Source organism: Bombus affinis, chromosome 10 (assembly GCF_024516045.1).
Source record: "Bombus affinis isolate iyBomAffi1 chromosome 10, iyBomAffi1.2, whole genome shotgun sequence".
Classification (NCBI taxonomy): Eukaryota; Metazoa; Arthropoda; class Insecta; order Hymenoptera; family Apidae; genus Bombus; species Bombus affinis.
The window spans coordinates 10,239,695-10,258,919 of record NC_066353.1 but is presented as its reverse complement, the minus strand read 5'-3'; the positions used below and the strand labels follow the sequence as shown (position 1 = coordinate 10,258,919).

The 19,225-nt window shown below is 43.6% G+C and overlaps 1 protein-coding gene across 1 annotated transcript in view; it reads right to left on the bottom strand.

Annotated features, from left to right (window-relative positions):
- LOC126921042 (insulin-like growth factor 2 mRNA-binding protein 1) overlaps positions 1-19,225 on the bottom strand; it is an 84,953-nt gene that overhangs the window by 58,759 nt on the left and 6,969 nt on the right. The window contains exon 2 of the mRNA XM_050732205.1: positions 11,216-11,279. Coding sequence (XP_050588162.1) covers positions 11,216-11,279 — 64 coding nt within the window. The remainder of the gene's footprint in view (positions 1-11,215; positions 11,280-19,225) is intronic.

The following is a 19,225-nucleotide window of genomic DNA, read 5'->3' as shown; positions in this document are numbered from 1 at the left end:
AAATTTAACAATAAATTACCGTGCTAGATTTCGGAAAATTTTCATTTGAAATATATCGTTTCGTACCATCGACTTGCCAGATAAATAAGAAACGTAACGCTTCACCCTTTGCCTCTACAAAGTCAAGAGTGCTTCTCTGATCAAGTTGTGAGTCGAAAAGGGGGAGATTACAAGTGCCCAACCACCGCCAAGTTCTAAAAGACACCGCTCTGTACGTTATTTCACGTGCATTTCACTCACGATTCATTAACCTTCGAATCGGCAAAGTACAGTCGTCGAGCCTTCGACGAATCTATGCATAGAGTTTTACCGAACGTTGGAAGTACGGATTCCTGGTTCTCCATAGAACTACAGGATTGATTCCGTTACGGAGGTCTCGCTTTGTTCGGCCAGGTAGGAAGGAAGGATTCGCCTTTCTTTTGTGCATGCCTGCAGGTATATGGGTGCAGGTCGACCACGGATATTCCTGGCTTTTCTGCGCTCACGTTTCATCCTCATTATCTTTGGCAATGACGAGGGTGTTATCCTTGAACTAGATTTATCATTCACAGAACTCTATGGCCGGATGGCACTTGAATTTCTGATGCGTTCAAACACCTACCATAATTGAGTTTCGTTATGCTCTGTCAGAATCGAAAGCAATCCTAGTACGTCCCTCGTACGTTATAAAATACCATTTGTAAAAAAAAAATGTCCGTTTAGAATCACTCGGTTTCTTCTACATCTAGATCACGTCAAACTAAATATCGATCTATGGTCTTTCGTTTCGTACATTCCTCGCAACGATAAAAGGAATATACATTTATCCTTAGCGAGTTTAAATTCGGTCATTCCGCGGCCAATGCCGTGTAGTATATCGAGACGAGTTCTACTGGCATTTGATCTGAATGGCACACCTGTACAACTTGCGTCATGTTCTTCCGGAAGAAAACAAACGATGATTACGAATCACCGAATTACGCCAAGGGGGTTCGAAGAAAGAGAAAAAAAAAGGAGAAAAAGAGAAGGGAACACCGCGAGGGGAGTGGTCACATAACCGAAGAAACGTTGATCCATTATAAACAAGTGGACAGCCAGTTAGAACACCGGGTCGAACTTGAATTTTGAGCGTGCTATGTGGTCGCGTGGTTTCACTATGAATTTTTATTACAGAGGGTAACTTAACGAGCGATAGAAATACCGTTCTTTTCGACGCAACAAATAAAAATCCAATCGTTCGTGTATGCTTAGACGAAACGACTTTTCCGATGTTCATCGTCGAATAAAGTTTCAGACAAACAGGAAAAAGTATAATTTGATTTATCGATTTAATAAGAATACTCAAGCCAGGCATCGTTGTTCCTCGATAACATCGATGTTCGAACCAAAGTGATATACAAATAATGCATATAGAGGCGAATAATCTGCCGGAACATAGACAATTCTCGCGAATTAATAATAAAAACCGTAACATGTATTTTCCATAATATATCGTCGAGAGTCGCATGATCGGGTCAGCACGTAAAAGCTCTAGCGTCGTTTGTCGCACACTTTTTCTTCCCTCTTAGCCTCCATCGACTAATTCGTTAAATGATCAATCGATTATCCTCTTCATCGAGCATAAATCCACATCAGCTTCCTGGAACCGTCTTCCACAGTTTGCGACTTATTTTCCCTTTACCAGACAAAGAAATCGTCGCACCTACCTTACTAGCTTATTACTCGCGGACTCGATAAAAATATATCAATCGACACGACGCAAATCGGACGAACCGACGAAGAAACGAAATATCGACGAGCTTTCGCAGCGTTTTCGCAGAATCTGATCGTACGTAGAATTTACTCGTAGATCGACTTCAGTAATTCGAAAATTATATATCGTCGTCCTATCATGCGAGTACGAAATAGCATCGAATTCGGTTCGTCATTCATGCCCGGACGAAAGTGTGGACTTGCGAGCGTGGCGGCTCTTTGTTCCACGCGGTAATGACGGTTGGGGTAGGTTAAGGCAGTGTTTAAAGATAATTAATAGTTGCACGGCTCGTAAATATCGGTATCAATGAAGCGTGGCCAAGACCTAGCGTGGGATCGGTAAATGGTTTCCGGGCGTATAAAAATTAATGGATCTGTTGTCGACCTTGGTGGAAACTATCTTCGTTCGATTGTATCGTTCGAGGCTAAGAGCGGGTCGCTCTTAGGAAAACGATATTTCCAAGAATCTTGAACGACGCCTTTGAATTTACGCGCGTTTCCAACGCCGCGTGTTGTTTCTTAAAGCCGGTTAGGTTTTTTAAACGATTACGTAAACCGGATCGTAAGCGTACGAATGCGACCGAATATAATTACTTGGCCGCTGTTATCAACGTAATTTCGAATGGCAATGCGATCCACGTGATTCCATAAAATCGTGGGGTGGGTAGTTTAATAACTGGGACGGCCGTGGAAACGAGCGATCCGAGACGAAGGGAACGAACGAGAGCGGCTTTTACCCCTCCAGGGTGGATCAGCCGATGGAAGGAAAGCAAGGAGGAGCGACGTAATTCGGGCCAGGAGGAAAGGGTCCTCCAAGGGGAATATAGAAGACGTCGGTGTACAAGGGGAAAAGGGAGAATTTAGGTGGGGACAGAGAGGGTAACGGGGGAAAAGAGAGAGGGAAAGAGAAATGCGAGGGTGCGTAAGGGTGGCGGATCCCTGGAATCAATAGTGGCCACGCACCCTTGAAGAATTTTCGCACCAGGAGTCCGGATGTCTCAGGACAGGCTGGGAAAGCTTTCTCCGCTGCTATCCAATACTGCTTTATTCCGTAAAGAAAATCCGATCGAAAAAATGGTATTTTTTTAGGAAAGTTAGTGCAATGATTTATCCTTTTCTTATCGTACAATTAATGAGAAGTATATGAGAAGATTGGATCGACGACGAATAAAATACACGTTACAACCGTATTTACAAATAAACGAGTTTTCCAATTTGCGCGGTTATGAGCGAATTAATTGTAAATTTGCAACAAATTGATGGCATTCGTGCATTTGGTATTCGATAAACGTCTAGTCTCAAATATTTATCAAAGCTTTTGTTTTAAGAGAACGTACAGAATCGAGATAGACCTGGTTACTTAACATTAAGACGCGGATTCGCCACGAAAAGTGCACTGTGTTGTTTTTGAATCGTTAACTCGTACGAATAACGATCGACTCGTGCTTTTCACTCGATACTTTATCGTAAACAAACCGAAATTGAAACGTTTCACGGTAATTCAATAAAAAAAAAAACGAACGTGGTCTCGTTCATCTCGTGTGATGTATTTATTCGTGAGACTGTTTTTCGGGATATCGTATAACGTTCAGTGGCAGGAAATATGTGTCTTACAGGTCAGTGAGTAAAGCGGAGAGGCTGGGAAAAATGACTCACCTCCAACCACTGCCAACTTGGCCAACTGAAGATTCCGGTAGGGCGTCGCCGCTACCCCTAAAACAAGGAAACGGGAAGCTGTAAGATAGGTAAGGATACAGGAGTTTAAGGATATCGAGATAGGATATTTAGGATTGGGATAATCTTACTTTTCCTTGATGCGTTTTCCACGATGAACAAAGAATATAATAAAAATATACATGTATATAGATCATAATTAAACGAGTATTTTCTTCCACGCCAAACCTTCGTATGAATTTTCGAACGACCAAAGTAACCTCGAAATCGAACGCTCGTTATTCGATTCTTTAGGCGCGACTTACGTTTTAAGTCGCGTTCGCTTTCGTAATTGTATCGTGATTTCGCTTTTACTCTCGAGTGGTCTTTTACCTCTTTGAGTAGCGAAACTTTTGTCAACTCGATCCGTCTTTCCATCGTACGCGTCCTTTGTAGATGAAAAGACGAGAAACTATGACGTAAGAAAGGAGAAACGTTCGCGACACTCGGCAAGAAGAAAAAGTTTCGTACAGCGGATAATTGGAGGCCTCCGCGACATGCATATTAATCGCAGTCTATCTGTGAGAGAACAAAAAAGAATTAATAATAACCGCGTCGCCAAGATACCGATCTGACCGGTTGGTTGGCCAGGTGCAGCGCGTCTTCCGTGATCCGTGCATATTCTTGCGGGTTTCTTTTTCACGGCATCCTTTTGCGTCGGTCACGCCAATTAAGAGGCATCGCCGTTAAAATCACCTTTACGCTATCGTACCAGCTACTGTGCAAAGTTTCAATTTGTCAAAAGTGAAACCTCTCGATACGTACAACGTTTCCGAGAGTTTCGCTTTCGTTGTTCCGGTAACATGGTCGCAACGCGTACATCGTCCGATCCTCTTTAAACTACGCTTATATTCTTACAGCATTCGTTCGATTCTATTCGCTCGCCTCGTTACGACCATCGTTCCGGGAAATCGGTTCCTACGTACGCGATTTCGGAAATTTCCCTTACCGTTCGATCAAAACGAATCCGAGTCGATTACGAAAATCGATCCGCGTTCTTGGCTGCACCCCTTATAAAGACGCGATCCGGGCCACGGCATAAAACTAAATCGTTCCGGTAGAACAATTCAAAATTAAGGCATCGAGCGTGACTTTGGCCGGCAGCTGCGTTCAGCAACAAAAATCGCGTCTTCCCTAACACCGTCCAAGATTTTACGATCCGCCGTTCTGCTTGTAACGCCTTAAAGCGGAACCATTGACGTTACAACGGCGAGAAAGTGCATCGACGCACGGGGGAAGTGAAAACAGCGAGCCCGGGGAACACGAGGCGCATACACCAGAGGGGTGAGGGTACATAACGCTTATTGCACGTCAGCGTGCCTCAATTTCGAGATAATTAAGCGAGGCCCTTTACACCTGCGGATTGTGCCAAGTCTGTACACGCGCATACCCGTGTAATTTTCTTTTTTACCGTGACGATCTCTGCTCATCTGTGGATCTGCGCGTGATAAGGAATCATGCGATGAAAACGGCCGGGTAGAAAAAACAAAAAGCAAGCCAAACCACCTCCACTTTTTGCTGCAAAAGAAAGCTATCGTCATCTTGACTTAATGTTCTTACGTGCCCTTTCCTTCGCCAATGATTAATAGCTATTAACAAGGGGAACGACCTGCACCAACATTCACGATAAAACCGTGCAAGATTTAATATCCTGAAAAAACATAATTCACACACACGCTCGCAGCCAAGCTGTTTTAATCGTGGCATTACAGCTTTTATACGTTCCTCCATTCCACTTTGGGAATATTAATTACGCCCGAAACCAGCTGTTTTACTTCGCTCTATAAGCTGCCGGTTATTTCGGAAATACCGTGGCTATTTCGGAACTTTTCGAGAGCACGGCCACCATCTATTTCGAAGATTTCAAATCGTCGGCTAATCGATCGCAATTCGGAAAAATCGACCAACCGTTTCCTACTCGCAGACTGACTGACTTCGAAGCCTGTAAATTGACAATTTACGTTGGACGAGCAATTGGATCATTAATCAGCTCGTAAGAGGTCTTAGGTGATAATTACGTTTTCGTTTCCGGCGCATTACTTAAGAGCGTAAATTACTTTCCGCGACTGACAGCCCGGAGCAGCTGATCGGTAATTTCGATCGAAGCTTCTTGGCTTACGTTCAAAGGCTCCCTCGCGTTAGTTCGCTACAGCTAACTTATACGTACGCGATTCCTTGCACCGAAATAATCTCGTTACTTAAACTTCTATCATAAGCGTCGTATCGAAACAGCAAAGTTTGCAGGATCTTAAAGATCCAGCTATTCCATAAGCTCAGAATTAAAGGCAATGAAACAGACAATAAACAGAAATGAAAAAGATCAGGGTTAGGTAGCAAGGTTACGCAAAGCATGGTAGCCAGACAAAAATGATCCTTTCTGAGAAACAAAAATTAATTCGATCCAAACTCTCTCGCAAGGATCAACCTATCGGTCAATGAAATTTTCGAAAGACAATTCCAAAGGAGCCACGTTAGCCTGTTGTGTGAACGCAGCTGCACGAAGACGCGTATCGAGCTCCTCCTCGTCAGGATATCGTCCCTCGAGGCTCGTAGGAAGATACTTTGAGCAAACATCGGAAGGAGCGATCCTACCGGGCGGGTCCCGTTGTATCGTTTTGTTTTCGCTCTGCCGACATACGAAGCCACTGGTAGCAGTTGCTTCTCGCAGAAAAAAGAATCGCGGCAGCCGGACCGAAGAAAAGGAAAAGTGTGCGAAAGGATAGCAACGACAAACGATCCAGCCCTGTGTTTATCTAGGCCGGCTTTATACGCGAGAATTTGCTAAGAATCGTCGCACGAAGGATTACTCGAGAATTCTAGTCGAAAGTCAGGCGTAAAAACAGCGTTTATTATATTGAAATCGCGTTTCAACAGGTGACAAGTCGACGAGTACGAGGAGATTTTCGAAAGGAGAAACTTCTTTGCTAACTCGGTAACACCGCGTATTTCACAGTGTTTGAAAAAGTTTGAACAAAGTAAAAACTTGAAAGTTCAGGAACGAGGAACACGGCTGGAAAAAAGTTAATTTATGGAATGCCATCGGGCAGGAAGAAAATTCGTGAAGTTAGCTTTGGCAAACGGCGCTTGCGTGGAGCACCAGTGCATTCGACATAGATGCAACAAGTGCAGCCAGGGTATTACAAATCCAGCCTGTATTTGTAACGAGCGTAATTCACCGGAGAATGGCCTACTACTTTCGCCGCTAGTTCCACTTTTTACGAGCGTCCTTTAACCTTAAACTTGCGGATGCTTCCTATTATCGATTGTGCTCGTACATAGGCAAAATATTTACGCGATATCGTAATGATCGTTATATCGGCAATTTCTCAGAAATACGTAACGTTCTCTGTATGATAGTTTAAAAGTTAAAAAGAATTTATTACTTTTACTAATGTCGATTGGAACGAGAAACGACAAACGAGAGAGCTGCTTTAATATATCGCAAAAATTGGAAAAAGTAATGCGTGCATCGAGACAGGGAAATGAGCGAAACGGCAAAAGTAACGAACACTGTCGAGATATAACGCAAGAAACGCGGCTACGTGTTACGCGTTTGCAACGTTACGTTATATTACGCGATATCTCGTTTCCACATTCACGTCCATCTCCTTTAACGAAGAGAAATCGCACGTGCGAATAAACTGCACCGCGCCGGCATCTCCGTAATTCAATAAACGTATTACTTTCGGTATCCTGATGTTCTTTCGCGTTGATCCGCGCTAACTGTCTCTCGTAGTAATCCTATCGCGTTCGAAACGCATCGCACACGCACCACCGTTCCCTTCGTTCCGATAAAAAAAGTATCAACAACATCCAGAAATTCGAGTTGCGCCTGCGCTGCGTGCCGAAGCAGCCGGCTGTGCATTGACGCAACAAGTGCATGCAAGATGCACCACGACTCAGGGGGGGTGGGGTGGAGTGGGTTGTTGGTTGACGGGGGGAGAGGGAGAGAGAGAAAAGGAGAGAAAGAGAGAGAGAGCGAGGGAGAAGGGTAACGGGGTTGGGTGGGGTAGCCGGAGAAAAGTAGGGAGTCGAAAGGGGTGGAGGACGAGGAGAGGCAGAATTAAATGCAAGGCGAGGGAGGGGGTACACCACCGGAGAAGGGCACGAGGTTGGCACGCGCCGAGTGCAACGATTCGCTCGAAGAAAAGAGAAAGACAGGAAGGACAAGGAGAAAGATAGGCGGAACGGTGGAGAAACAAGGAGAGAGAGAACGTGTGCATCGCATCGAACGGAAAGATGCATCCTCGGCAGCTCTCGTGGCAGTTTTTTATTCGTTTTCCCCCGCATCAACGATGCGAACATTTGTTTGCGGTTTATGAAGCCGAGGGGACAAGTGATATAGACAAACGGCGGCACTTCGGTGCAGGAAATGCAAACAAAGTGCATTCAGTCAGCCGGGTGACCACCGGCTGCAGGGGTCTAACTTACCCCCATGCACCCTTCCTATCGTACGACCTGAATGACCTGATACGCGCTGCGAGGTGCAGCGGCGTTGTTATGCAAATGGGAAAAGTGCAGACCCGCGTGTGCAAGTGGAAAAACATGCGGTTCGCGTGCACTTCGTATTATGAGATATCCACTTGACACCTGAACGTGGAAGCTTGTCAAGTGGTATGTATTTTGTTCGTCCGATCGTAGATCCAGACGGTAGATCGCTGTTATTTATACGCTTGGTAAATAAATATCGATTATCTTTGCGCGCTTATTAGGAAAAAGAAGAAGCAAAGTTTCGATCGGACGTCGATACGTTTTCGATGTAAATATTACGCGCGACTGCGTTTCGATTTGCATTTCGTACAAGCCCGTTTGCCACTATTCCAACGTACGATACACGTGCCTATGTTACGTGGATGCACCACAAAGTGGTGCTGTCTTTCGGCCAGTCTAAAGCAGTCTTTGCGGTCATCGCATTAAATTGATTAAGCATGTGCATGACTTCAAAAGTTTCGAAGAAGCATCGACCGCGCAGCGCACCGTCTCTGAATTATGTATGTCTGCGTGAAAACCACAGAAGTGAGAACGAAGCGATCTAAATCGCACGGGAATCGAACGTATTCTCCGACCGTGCTACGTCACAAACCATGAAAACATCCAACGTTCCCATCAAAAATTTCTATTGACATTTAAAGTATCTCATCGATCACGGCGAGATCTTCGAATCTTTAACTCTCTATTAACTGCCTGCACTTTTGAAGATGCGTACACGCGAAAGAAAGGAAGGCAAGGCATATATTTAGCATATGAAAATAAACGTGCTGATAATAGCATGGATAGAGTCGCACGATGATATAATTGTCACCATTCGTTACGAATTTTCCGTTCGGTTCTCACACTCGCGAAGCTAGAATAACGTCACACATTGGCGGACTTAACACAAAGAGGCCGATAGAGCCAGTTAAAGGAAATAGAATCAGAAACGCGGTGGATCCCATGGAATCATTGTAAGGATTCTTGAGGGGTGAGACCCTCGGACCTTAAACTAGTTTTCGCTCGTACCAGTTCGTTTCTCTTGGACATCTTCCTTTTTCTTTCTCCATCTATTCTCGTCTTTTCTTCTTCATCACTGTAACCACCGTATGAGAGTACTTTACATTTGAAACATATCGGCTTATATGGAAATGAATGTTTAGCCATGCGTCGGTCCTAAACATTAAAAATGGAAGAGCAACACTCGCTGCAGGAAGCTGATACGCGAGTTTCCGAGCTACGCAAAGAGGACAACTCGGAAGTGATACTCGTCCCTCTGAATTGTCAATCTGTCTATTGTCGACCGACGACCTCCCCGCCTAATCTCCTTGCCAGCTATCTTGACAAAAAATTTCATTTACAATCTACGGCACAACGGTTACGTTCGTTGCCCTAATTTAACCCTTTCGCTATGGCAAGGTCCAAAACAACGCGCGTCACGTGTCGCATGTTAAGCATCGAGATACAGAAGAAAAATTGCATTTACCGTGTTACGATGGAAAATGATACTTTATATATTTTACATCGTCGATGCGATCGGACAACCGAATTAAAAGCGATCGCACGTACGGCTCGTTTTACCCTGCATTCATTGCACGTTGCATTTAATTGCTCTTATCTGCTGTCGAGTATCATTATGACCGGCAACAAATCCCCGGTTTATACCTTTGCACGTTCCTATCGTCGATAAGGTTTCTTGTGGCAACAGGAATCGGTGGTATGAATAACCGAGAAGAGAAACGGAGAAAGGAACGAGGTTGGGGGATGGTGAAATAACAGATTGCAGTTGTGGCACGAGCGAGCAGCCTGGACTCAGCTCGGGGCTCGTAAGGAGAAGGCAGGTGCCACATTTTTTTCGAACGCCTGCTCACCGTCGAGGAGGAGGCTGCCTCGATGCGCAGAGGCTCCCAAACGTTCCTACTAGGAAGAAGCTCCGAGTAGAAAGTTTTCGATCAAAACAATAATATCGATCGAAGTAAACGGTAATTAACGATCGATCAAATGCCACTTTCGATCAGTTTTATATCCCCCACTTACGAAGCATAAATCGATATCGACGTAAAAATTTCTTGATTAAAAGATGCTCATCGAACAACGTCAAATTTCTTTGTAATAGAAATTTAGCCAGAGCAAAGATATAAGGACGATTTAATTTCAAAGGAGTTGCGCTAATAACGATCGTCTAGGTGTAGGTTTTCAGCGAACAAATTAATGTTGACGCCCGTTGACAAATACGATCAACGGATAATAGTGGCAATAGATACGTACCAGCGATCCATGTGTGCGTAATATATGTGGCAGCATGCAAAAAAAAAATGGTGCAAATGTAATTCATATTCTACAAATTTCCATGCATATATATAGATCGACGCCATTTAACGATGCTAGAATTGTAACATTGTTTATCCCATTACGGCACCTATGCTGCTATCGACAGAAACAATCGCGATAAAAGAATACCGCGGAAATTTGCATAACAATAGATAACGAAGTTTTCGAGGAAGTTCGCTTCGGTCGAACCTCGAGCGAGGTATGTAATTGGCCATCTTTGTTTCGTAGAGCTAACCGTATGATTCCTTTGATGGTATCCGACAATTATTCAAAATTCTATGACGCGAATGAGTTCCACTGCGGATAATCCTCGACGATTTTTGCTTGGACACGTTCGGCACGAGTTCAAACTCTCGTGTATGCGCGCTCGCGCGCATTTACTCGCGTGCGGCCAATTATGCACCTCGTTATGCCGGCATTACGCGTGATCTCTCTTTTGATCGAGAAATTGCCTAAGGTTAATAACCCCTGTTGAAGTTTGTGTAAGCGATTATACAAAATTTTTCGAAGACAAATGGACTATTAGCACGTAAGGACAAGTTGGTTCGGCGCTATCCGCACGGTAGCAGAACCTGAGAAGTTGAGCAACTTTCTGGAAATACTTAATGTATAATATAAGTGTAATTCGACCAGGCGTTTCCTGCACGCTCGCCAAATTTACGACCGTTTAAAGGACAGCGGTTAACGATATTCGTTGACCGAATAAATTTTGATTACAACCACGGTAAGACGATTCATGACTAATTTATTTAATACGTACATATTTGCATACGAAGTAACGCAATGTATAAAGCAAAGCGTTTTATCGCAAAGGCGTTTTAGTCGAGAATATCGTCGATCAACCGAGCAACGTTTGTCTTAGCTAGTGGAGTACTAGATACGCTTAGTTTCTAGTCAAAATGCGATACCGCGGTATGAAATTCAGACACGATTTCACGCGAACTAAGTTATAAAAATATTTAAAACTTACCGTTTCTTCGGTCCACTAGCTACGGATGGCTCCACGACAAGCACTGATCCGAGATAGGTATATCCTGAAACAAAAAAAGAACACAATTTTAAAGCATATTTATAAACAATACTACTGATATCAAATATGTTTCTACTATTATTCGAAAAGTTATATTTAAATAAATATAGTTTGTTATATATTACAAAGGAAAAAGAAAACCAAAGGCAAGATAACCGAATAAATGGTACGTAAATACGAAATACGCTTGAATTTTCTCATAGCATCAAGGAAATAGGAGAATTGGTTTATTGGGTCAGTTTGGACAACCTGTTTGAACCAATGGTACATTTGAACTCTGACCCTGGTCAGAGCTACCGATGGGATATTTTCTCATGGAAAAATATGCTGTACACCGGTTTTGAAAAGTGGAACTTGGCGGTTGCTTCCGGGTTTTGATTTGCACATATACAACGTCTAACGGCATAAAAATCACTGCACCGATTTGAAACTATCGCATACCTTACTCATATTCTAATCAGGATCAAGAGGTTATGTGAACGTATCCGTGATCATAGTCTCGGGCTAGCGAATTTTTCGACACGGTCCGAGGGTCCCAACATACATATACATAAATGCATGTATACACGAGTATTTCCTTTCCTAGGCACCAGGTGTCTTCTGCCAGTTAGACCCATCTAATTTTCTCTAACCAGTTCCTCTTTCTAAACGTAATGCCAAAAAAATCTACGAAACCACTTTTGTCGACCATCGAAAGTGACCCTTTTCGCTCGTCGTATACAAAATTAAATTTGGTTACGTGAAAAATAAATATTTCATCCGTTACATGATTGGCAATTAGGCTGTGATTGTTTCTTATGCGCATCCTGTTCGCGACAAGAGGATGCGCGCGCATATGTTTTGAAATCAGTCAGTTACCGTGATTAACACGACGTGCACAAGAGTCAATTACGTGATAGATTATAAACGTTTAATTCATCGATTCCGGGAAAAAACCGTTCGACTCTGAGATTGTTCGAAAGGACGTGTGTTTTTTTCAGTATTCTAGTCGATTAGATGTGAACAGAAATACGCTTCGATTACTTCGCAAGACAAGGCCATCGTAGGAATGTAAACATAGCTTGGTCGGCAGCAAATGGCGCGATTTCTACTCACGATCTACGATCAAAACAATCTTGTTCGCTATACCAGCAAAATAAAGTATTAGAATACTTTATTTAATCTCTCCTTTTCAATTCGTATAACCTTTTGTAACAAAATTTTCGTTTAAACTACAAAATGACAATCGAAAGGCGCTACCTCTACCAAACGATTTTTATAATTACAAATGGAGGAATGTACAAACATCGACTAGCAAAGTTCGAAAAACTACTTCAAAGAAAACTTATGAAGAAAAACTTTTTATTTATTTATTTACGAAGAAAAACAGTTCTTTTACTTGTAATTCCTGATCCTCGAACATACGTAGATTAGAACGATGTGTGTTTGATGTGTACTCGGTGTAAAAAAACGAAAAAAGGTGTTTCTCAACAAATGGGACAGCAAGACGTCAAATATGGCAGTCAACGATGTCAGAATGCAGTGGATTGATCGTTAAGACGAGCTTCCAGTAGAGGTCGGTAGAAATGAGATATTTACATTTAATCGTAATAATTTTGCCTAAAATTTATACCGAAATACACATACACAGAGTAGTAGACGTATTTGTATCTTTTTCTTAGTTGTTTTGCATAGTTTTATAAGTTAGGAGGAATTGTTCGATTCAATAATAAGTTATTTAGAAGTGGTTCGGCGAAAAGGAGATCCGTGTTCGCATGAATTAGTTACAGTCGGTTTGCGCCATAAGTAAGTGGGCACGCAGGCTTGTTGATGATCGTGGCAGACCGTCGCAGATCGTCGTCGTCGTTGTCGTTGAACATCGATAACGATCTCGGCGCTTCTCATTTTCGTGCGCGGAGTGGTATTTTTTTGAATGAGCCGAGTCCGCTTCAGAAAAACCGGGTAGATCTCTCTTGCGGGGTACAATGGCGTGTGGCGAGTGGCGGAATTGTGTTCGCGAGGAGTCTATTAAATGCAGCAGAATGCTTGGTACAATGAGGGTATATAATATAACCTACCGGGCGGACTAGCTTGGAAATTCGAATGAATTAGAAATGCGTATATTAAACATAAAACGACGAGGAGAAGATGGCGTTACGGTATCTTCTGTAAGTACTCGAAAGTGAAAAGAGGCAGAAAGAGATGGGGAAAAAAGAAAAGGAGGAAGTAGCGCTTAAATGGCTACTTAGTATGGTCCCGTGTCGAGTCTCCCCTCGAATGGTTCATCTCACCCTGTAGCAATAATATTCGTAAGTGTTTCCATGCACGAGTGCTCAGCCTGAGTACCAACAGGTTTCATGCGAAAGCCAATTCGCGACAAGGTGAGAAGAAAAAGAAGGGGAGGTAGAACTTGACGAGGTTTTAATTTGATTCTTATGCTGCGTTAAATTCGACGTGTGCTTTTACGCTTGATTTCACGTGTTTGCCATTTAGTAGGCTATTACGATAGGTTACAACGTCGTCTCCCAGCGAATATAATTTTCAACTAAGTAGAAGCTGTTTGATCGCGATGATCCCGATCGTGTCAAAATTTACGACGGTCACACGCTCGAATATTTCTTCGAACGAGCTTAATATTTGCACTACCCGCGTTGTCTTCTTCAAGCACTCGTTATTTACAAATCAAGTCAAATAGATTATTGTTGATGTTTAAACTTTTACCCTGCTAATTATCACCACATCGTATAATACTATATCCTTGCTGCTGTATCGTAAACGAATTCGACATGCTTCGCGAGAAAAGAGTCTCATCCACAAGACGATCCGTTCCTGTTTCGAATACCAAGTTACGAAATCGGAAAAATTCCTACGTCGAAGTAAAACTTCGATATGGACTGGCTCTCGTTGCTGATACGAAGTTACAATTGCAGGACGTGTTATCGGGTAACCGCGAGAGATGCACGATCCGCGAAGAGAAGCGTAGGCATCCGTTTCGAAAACGGGACACCCGTTATATGCCTAAAATATACCGGCATCTCGCATGGGGCGCGCTGCTAAGAAATGCAGAAACAGCAGTTGCTATGCTAGGTGGTACTCCCTACAAACACAGGCATACTTACACACGATACACGCTCGAATCTCTCTCCTTCTTTCTAAGCATCGGTGAAATTCGTGCATAAGAGAGACACACGCAACAAGCACTCGTATACGTAGAGAAGGGTACGCGCGTCTTACCCAGTCACACAGAGATTTTTCGGGGGTTCGCTCCGCGTGTATACCGTATGCCTCGTGTACGCGGCCGTGTGTTCGTGTAACGTACACACTCGTGTACGAGGGAGTAGAGAGAGCGAACTAGAAAAAAAAAGAGAAAGAGAAGGAGCGAGAGGAAGCGAAATAGCGAGAACTCGAGGGGTGTAGCCGTGGTGGTATTAGAACGGCAGCGAGAAGGGAGCAGAAAAAAGGGAGTGGAAATGAGATAGGGAAGGCAGCGTACGAGGGACGACAAAGTGAACGGGATAGAGACGGAGAGCACGGATGAAAAAGGATAGAAACCAGCGAGATAGAGGGAGGGAGGGAGAAAGAAGCTGTTTGAGCTAAGCGCAGCCAGGGTCTAGAAGCGAGTTTTCGGATCGAGTCGGTGTATGTGGGCAAGAGAGTAGGTTAGCAGGCTCTCCCGAGGGAGAGAGTAATAGTAGATTGTCCTGTTGAACGAGCAGGATAGCAAGTGCCTTTATAGTGGGTCAGTACTAACCGGCACCCGGCTAGCAAGCCTTCAAGGTCTCCTTAGTGCTCCTACCTCCTCCCTCCCTACCCACCATCTTCCCTGCTGATGCCTACAACGAAAACTGCCAGGTAGGTGAGTCGAGAGCGAGCGAGACCGAGCTTAGGAGAGCTATCCGGAGGTCGTCGCGCAATCTATCTAATATATATTCATTTTTTCTCTCGCTCTTTCCTTCCACCTCTTTCTCTTGCTTCACCGCGCCTTCCCTTTTCATTTCGCTTCTTCTCTTTGTCCCTCTTTCTCGATACGTTTTACCGGTTCCTAACTTAAATTTCGTCAATTTCTGCTTGACGGTGAGACGCGATCGAACGGGCTTTCATGCCTCGAAACCCGGTTACGTTCGAATTTGTAAAACGACGCTCACTTGGTCGACGATTATATCTACATAATTAGCAATCGTTCGAACATGCAACGTAACCGAATAAAGATGAAGAAATATATAATTAGCGAGTTGCACGAGAAGCCGTGTGAATCATCTTGAATTATGTATATCGAGCTTGATCGGTTATCAACGTTTATTTATAACGCGTGTATTATTAATAGAAAGCGTTCGCTTCGATACTCGATAGCTTCACCAACGTAGGTAACGTAAACCTCGCGTATCTCAGCTGCCAGTACAGCGTTTTTCATATCTCGGCACTTGATACACCAAGACGATTCTTCGGCCAAGCACCGCTGGCGAAATACTCGTTCGTAACCTCGGATATTTAATACGTAATTATTACCAGAAGCAAAATTAGACGACTATCGATTCCTCGAACATCTACGAAATCTCGAGACGTATTCGGAGTGTTTGAAATATCGCTACAACGATAAGGCGAGCCTTACAGGATGACATAACAGCGAGGAGTTTCTTGCGTCGGTCAAGGAGCAAGGGAGAAAGAAAAAAAGGGAAGAGAGGTAGAGATAAAGAGAGCTAGAGAGAGCACCGGCTCCACGGGGAAGTAATAAAATATTTGGGTAGCGCTGCGCGGGAATGGGAATGAGAACAGGTTCCTGTTGCGCATTCCAGGCCGATGCTGAATACCGATGCCTTGGACACGGCGGTTGGCACGGCTAGGTACATAAATTACTATTGAGTTACAACTAGCTAGTTCAGTCCCACGGAAATCGTTTGCGAATCGTGAATCACGGGTCGAAATCGCGTGAATCTACCCTGCAATTTGCCGATTAATATTTTCAAACGAATTCGCATGTATCGAATTTTTTGAAAGATCGGTCAGCCATCGGATGTTGTTCCTCGAATCTAATTTTCCTAGTTTACTCGATAAACAAGCACGTTGATGTTGATAACGATGTCATTTGAAACATCGAGAGACAAATAACCCGTTTCCCTGACAAATATCGCTTCTGGTATGAGGACACGCGATCCAGAGACAAAACGACCGCGAATATAACAGCATCTGAAGGAAAAATGTTCGAGAATAAAATTATATAAACATTCGCGTGATTCGATGTATAGGTAAACATTTGCGTGTGGCTAGAATATTCGGTAACGAACCACACGAGGCGTTTCGTTATAGAAGCGCAGATAAGGAAGGGCACGTGTTTCTATTCGGGGAAACGTAACGTTTCGTTGAAGAAAATACACTGGAACGTTCGGTAAGGTAATTTAACGTACCTACGTCGGAATCGTTTTTAATGGGACGGTAATTAAACGTACGGTGTACGTTGGCTTCGTATTAATCTCAATTCCGCGTCGGAAAGCAAGAAACGAAAACGAACCGAACGAAATAGCGAAAGGAAGTAATGAAAACTTTTTCCCTGGAACGGACGAAAGAAAAATATTGCCTTGCCACTAATAGTTCGATGGATGGTTCCTTTTAATAAACGAAGATAAATATGTTTGGGGGACAATCGCGCTATCTTCCCATGAAGTTTGTTTACGCGTAAAACAGATTTGAAAAGAAATTTGAGCAGCAGAGAAGAAACAGGAATGATGGTACGAGGCCGCGGGATATCGCGAAAAGACAAAAGGACGAAGAGACGTCGCGTCGATCGGGTTTGACACGATGCGGTAAATAAAATTGGAGCAGTTAGTCGGTCGGATCCACGCTCGTTTTCGGCCTGGCAAAGAATAAAGCAAAAATTGCTTCGGTCTCGGTTGGCCTTGTGGCATACTTCTCTCTCTGTTTCGCCCTCTGTTCCACCCCCTTTCTCTGTCCTGCTCGTTCCTTTGCCGCTTCTTTCTCGCGCCAAGGACTCTCCTTTCTTGCTCCTTCTCGCACACCCTTGTGCCGCGCTCGCAGCGTGAGAGCGGCCACACAAAGAGAGCACGAGAAGCACAATGGATTACTTAGACGGGTAGGTTAGTTTGCCGAATGAAGCGAATGGGCCCACGCACGTTAAGATAGGTCCTGACTGAGAATCCGCAGAAAGCGCGCCAAACGCAAAATCTCACTCTCCATTCGATTTTCACACCGCGATACCTTCGTATCTAGACTCGTCCGTTTCGTCGTGCTTAAGATATCCTTATCGATATCCCCAAATTCTCATCTCTATCGAAGTACCAAGTTCTCTAAGTCTGTTCCTCGATGAAACCGTCGTTTCATCTAGAAACGTTGCGCAAATTACAACGACTCTGAATTTCTGTTAAATTATGGACGATCCAACGTACTTGTTGCATGTACGTATGACGATCGAGTCGATCAAGTACGTATTTCCTCGATAATTCGCATCGATCGCGGCTACACATATTTTGTAGCGCGTAAGATGAGATAGCGATTCATAAGACGATGAAATAATCGCCTATGTGTATTCTAAGGTGGTATATCGATCAATTTTAAATTTCGTTGCGATCGACTACGCCAAGTTAATCAGCGCGTGTGTTCAATCTCGCCCGAGCGATATACGTACGATACGATATGAATGACGAAAGTTTGTTCCTGAAAGTGTACGATACTGAAAACGAAAGAAACGAAGCGGCACTTGTCGAAATTGTCGTGAAGTTACTTGTACAGCGTACATCGCTAATAGCGTGAACGTCATAGCGCGGCAGCGCACGATAACGACTTTTATCTGACTAATGGACAAAGTTCAGAATTTCACGTTTGTATAAAGTGGCCGAATATTTCATGAATCTCCGTGTAAGATGAACACGCGTCAACGCCCCTATCTCTTGACGTCTCTGTTTTCAACATAGTAAGCCAATGTCTCGAGCACTTGTATGTAACTTCGCGTTATCCAACGACGATTGACCAAATCGCTATCATCACGCCACGATGATCGAACCATTAATATCCGTAAGATTTGTCCGGTTACCTTGATCGAGACATTTGTCAAAGAATATCCAAAGATATACGTTTACGGTATACCAGTTATTATTCCGTGACAATTGTTCTACGAATTGGTATCGGTAGAATTTGTTATTTTATTCCTGTTCGCCTATGTTAAATACGGAACTCGTGGAGTCGACGAATCGTAATTTCGGCGCGATTTTCTTCGAGCAATGCTCACGATGCGAACCGTTGAATTCGACCATACATAGGCTTCGATAGACAAAAAAGAAACGCGCCAATGAAAAGAAAAGAAGAGGCATAGGGAACAGCGAGAAGCAGAAAGAGTCCAGGGTCTCCGTTCGTTCGTAGATTAAATCACTCGGTCACTTTTCTTTCGTGGAGCCGACCGGGACAAAGGGCGGCGTTTCTCGGAAGAGACTCGGTCCGAGGTTTGAGAATTAAAATAATATCCGCTCGTTCGGAGATTAATGGCGCCATGCCGATGCAATTTTTCTACGATGAGTTCTCTCTCTTTCGCTGCCTGCGTTATTTCGATATTCCTCGTTGCCACGTACGCGAGTTATTCCACCACTCTTCTTCCTATCGTTTCTATTAAAACTCCCCATACTTCGAATTTCGACTCAGCTATAGAAGCTCGAAACAAATTAAGTCGCCGCCTCGGCCCTCGACTGTTACCGACGTTCCTAGAGTATTTCAGACGTCGTAAACATTGTCACGATTTCCCGGTATTTCGGTAATCTTCGATCAGATTACGTCGCATAAAATGTAACTCGTGAATTTGCATATTGCAGATCATCTCTTGGGTTACTTTGAAATTTTATCAGAAAGTTATTCCTTTCAACGTAGCAATTAGCGGTTAATTAAGACGCCAAAGAAACATACACGTAACCTTAAAGAAAAATCCGAAATGTACTTTCCCGAGATTCGATTCTCATCCGATTTCCATTCGAT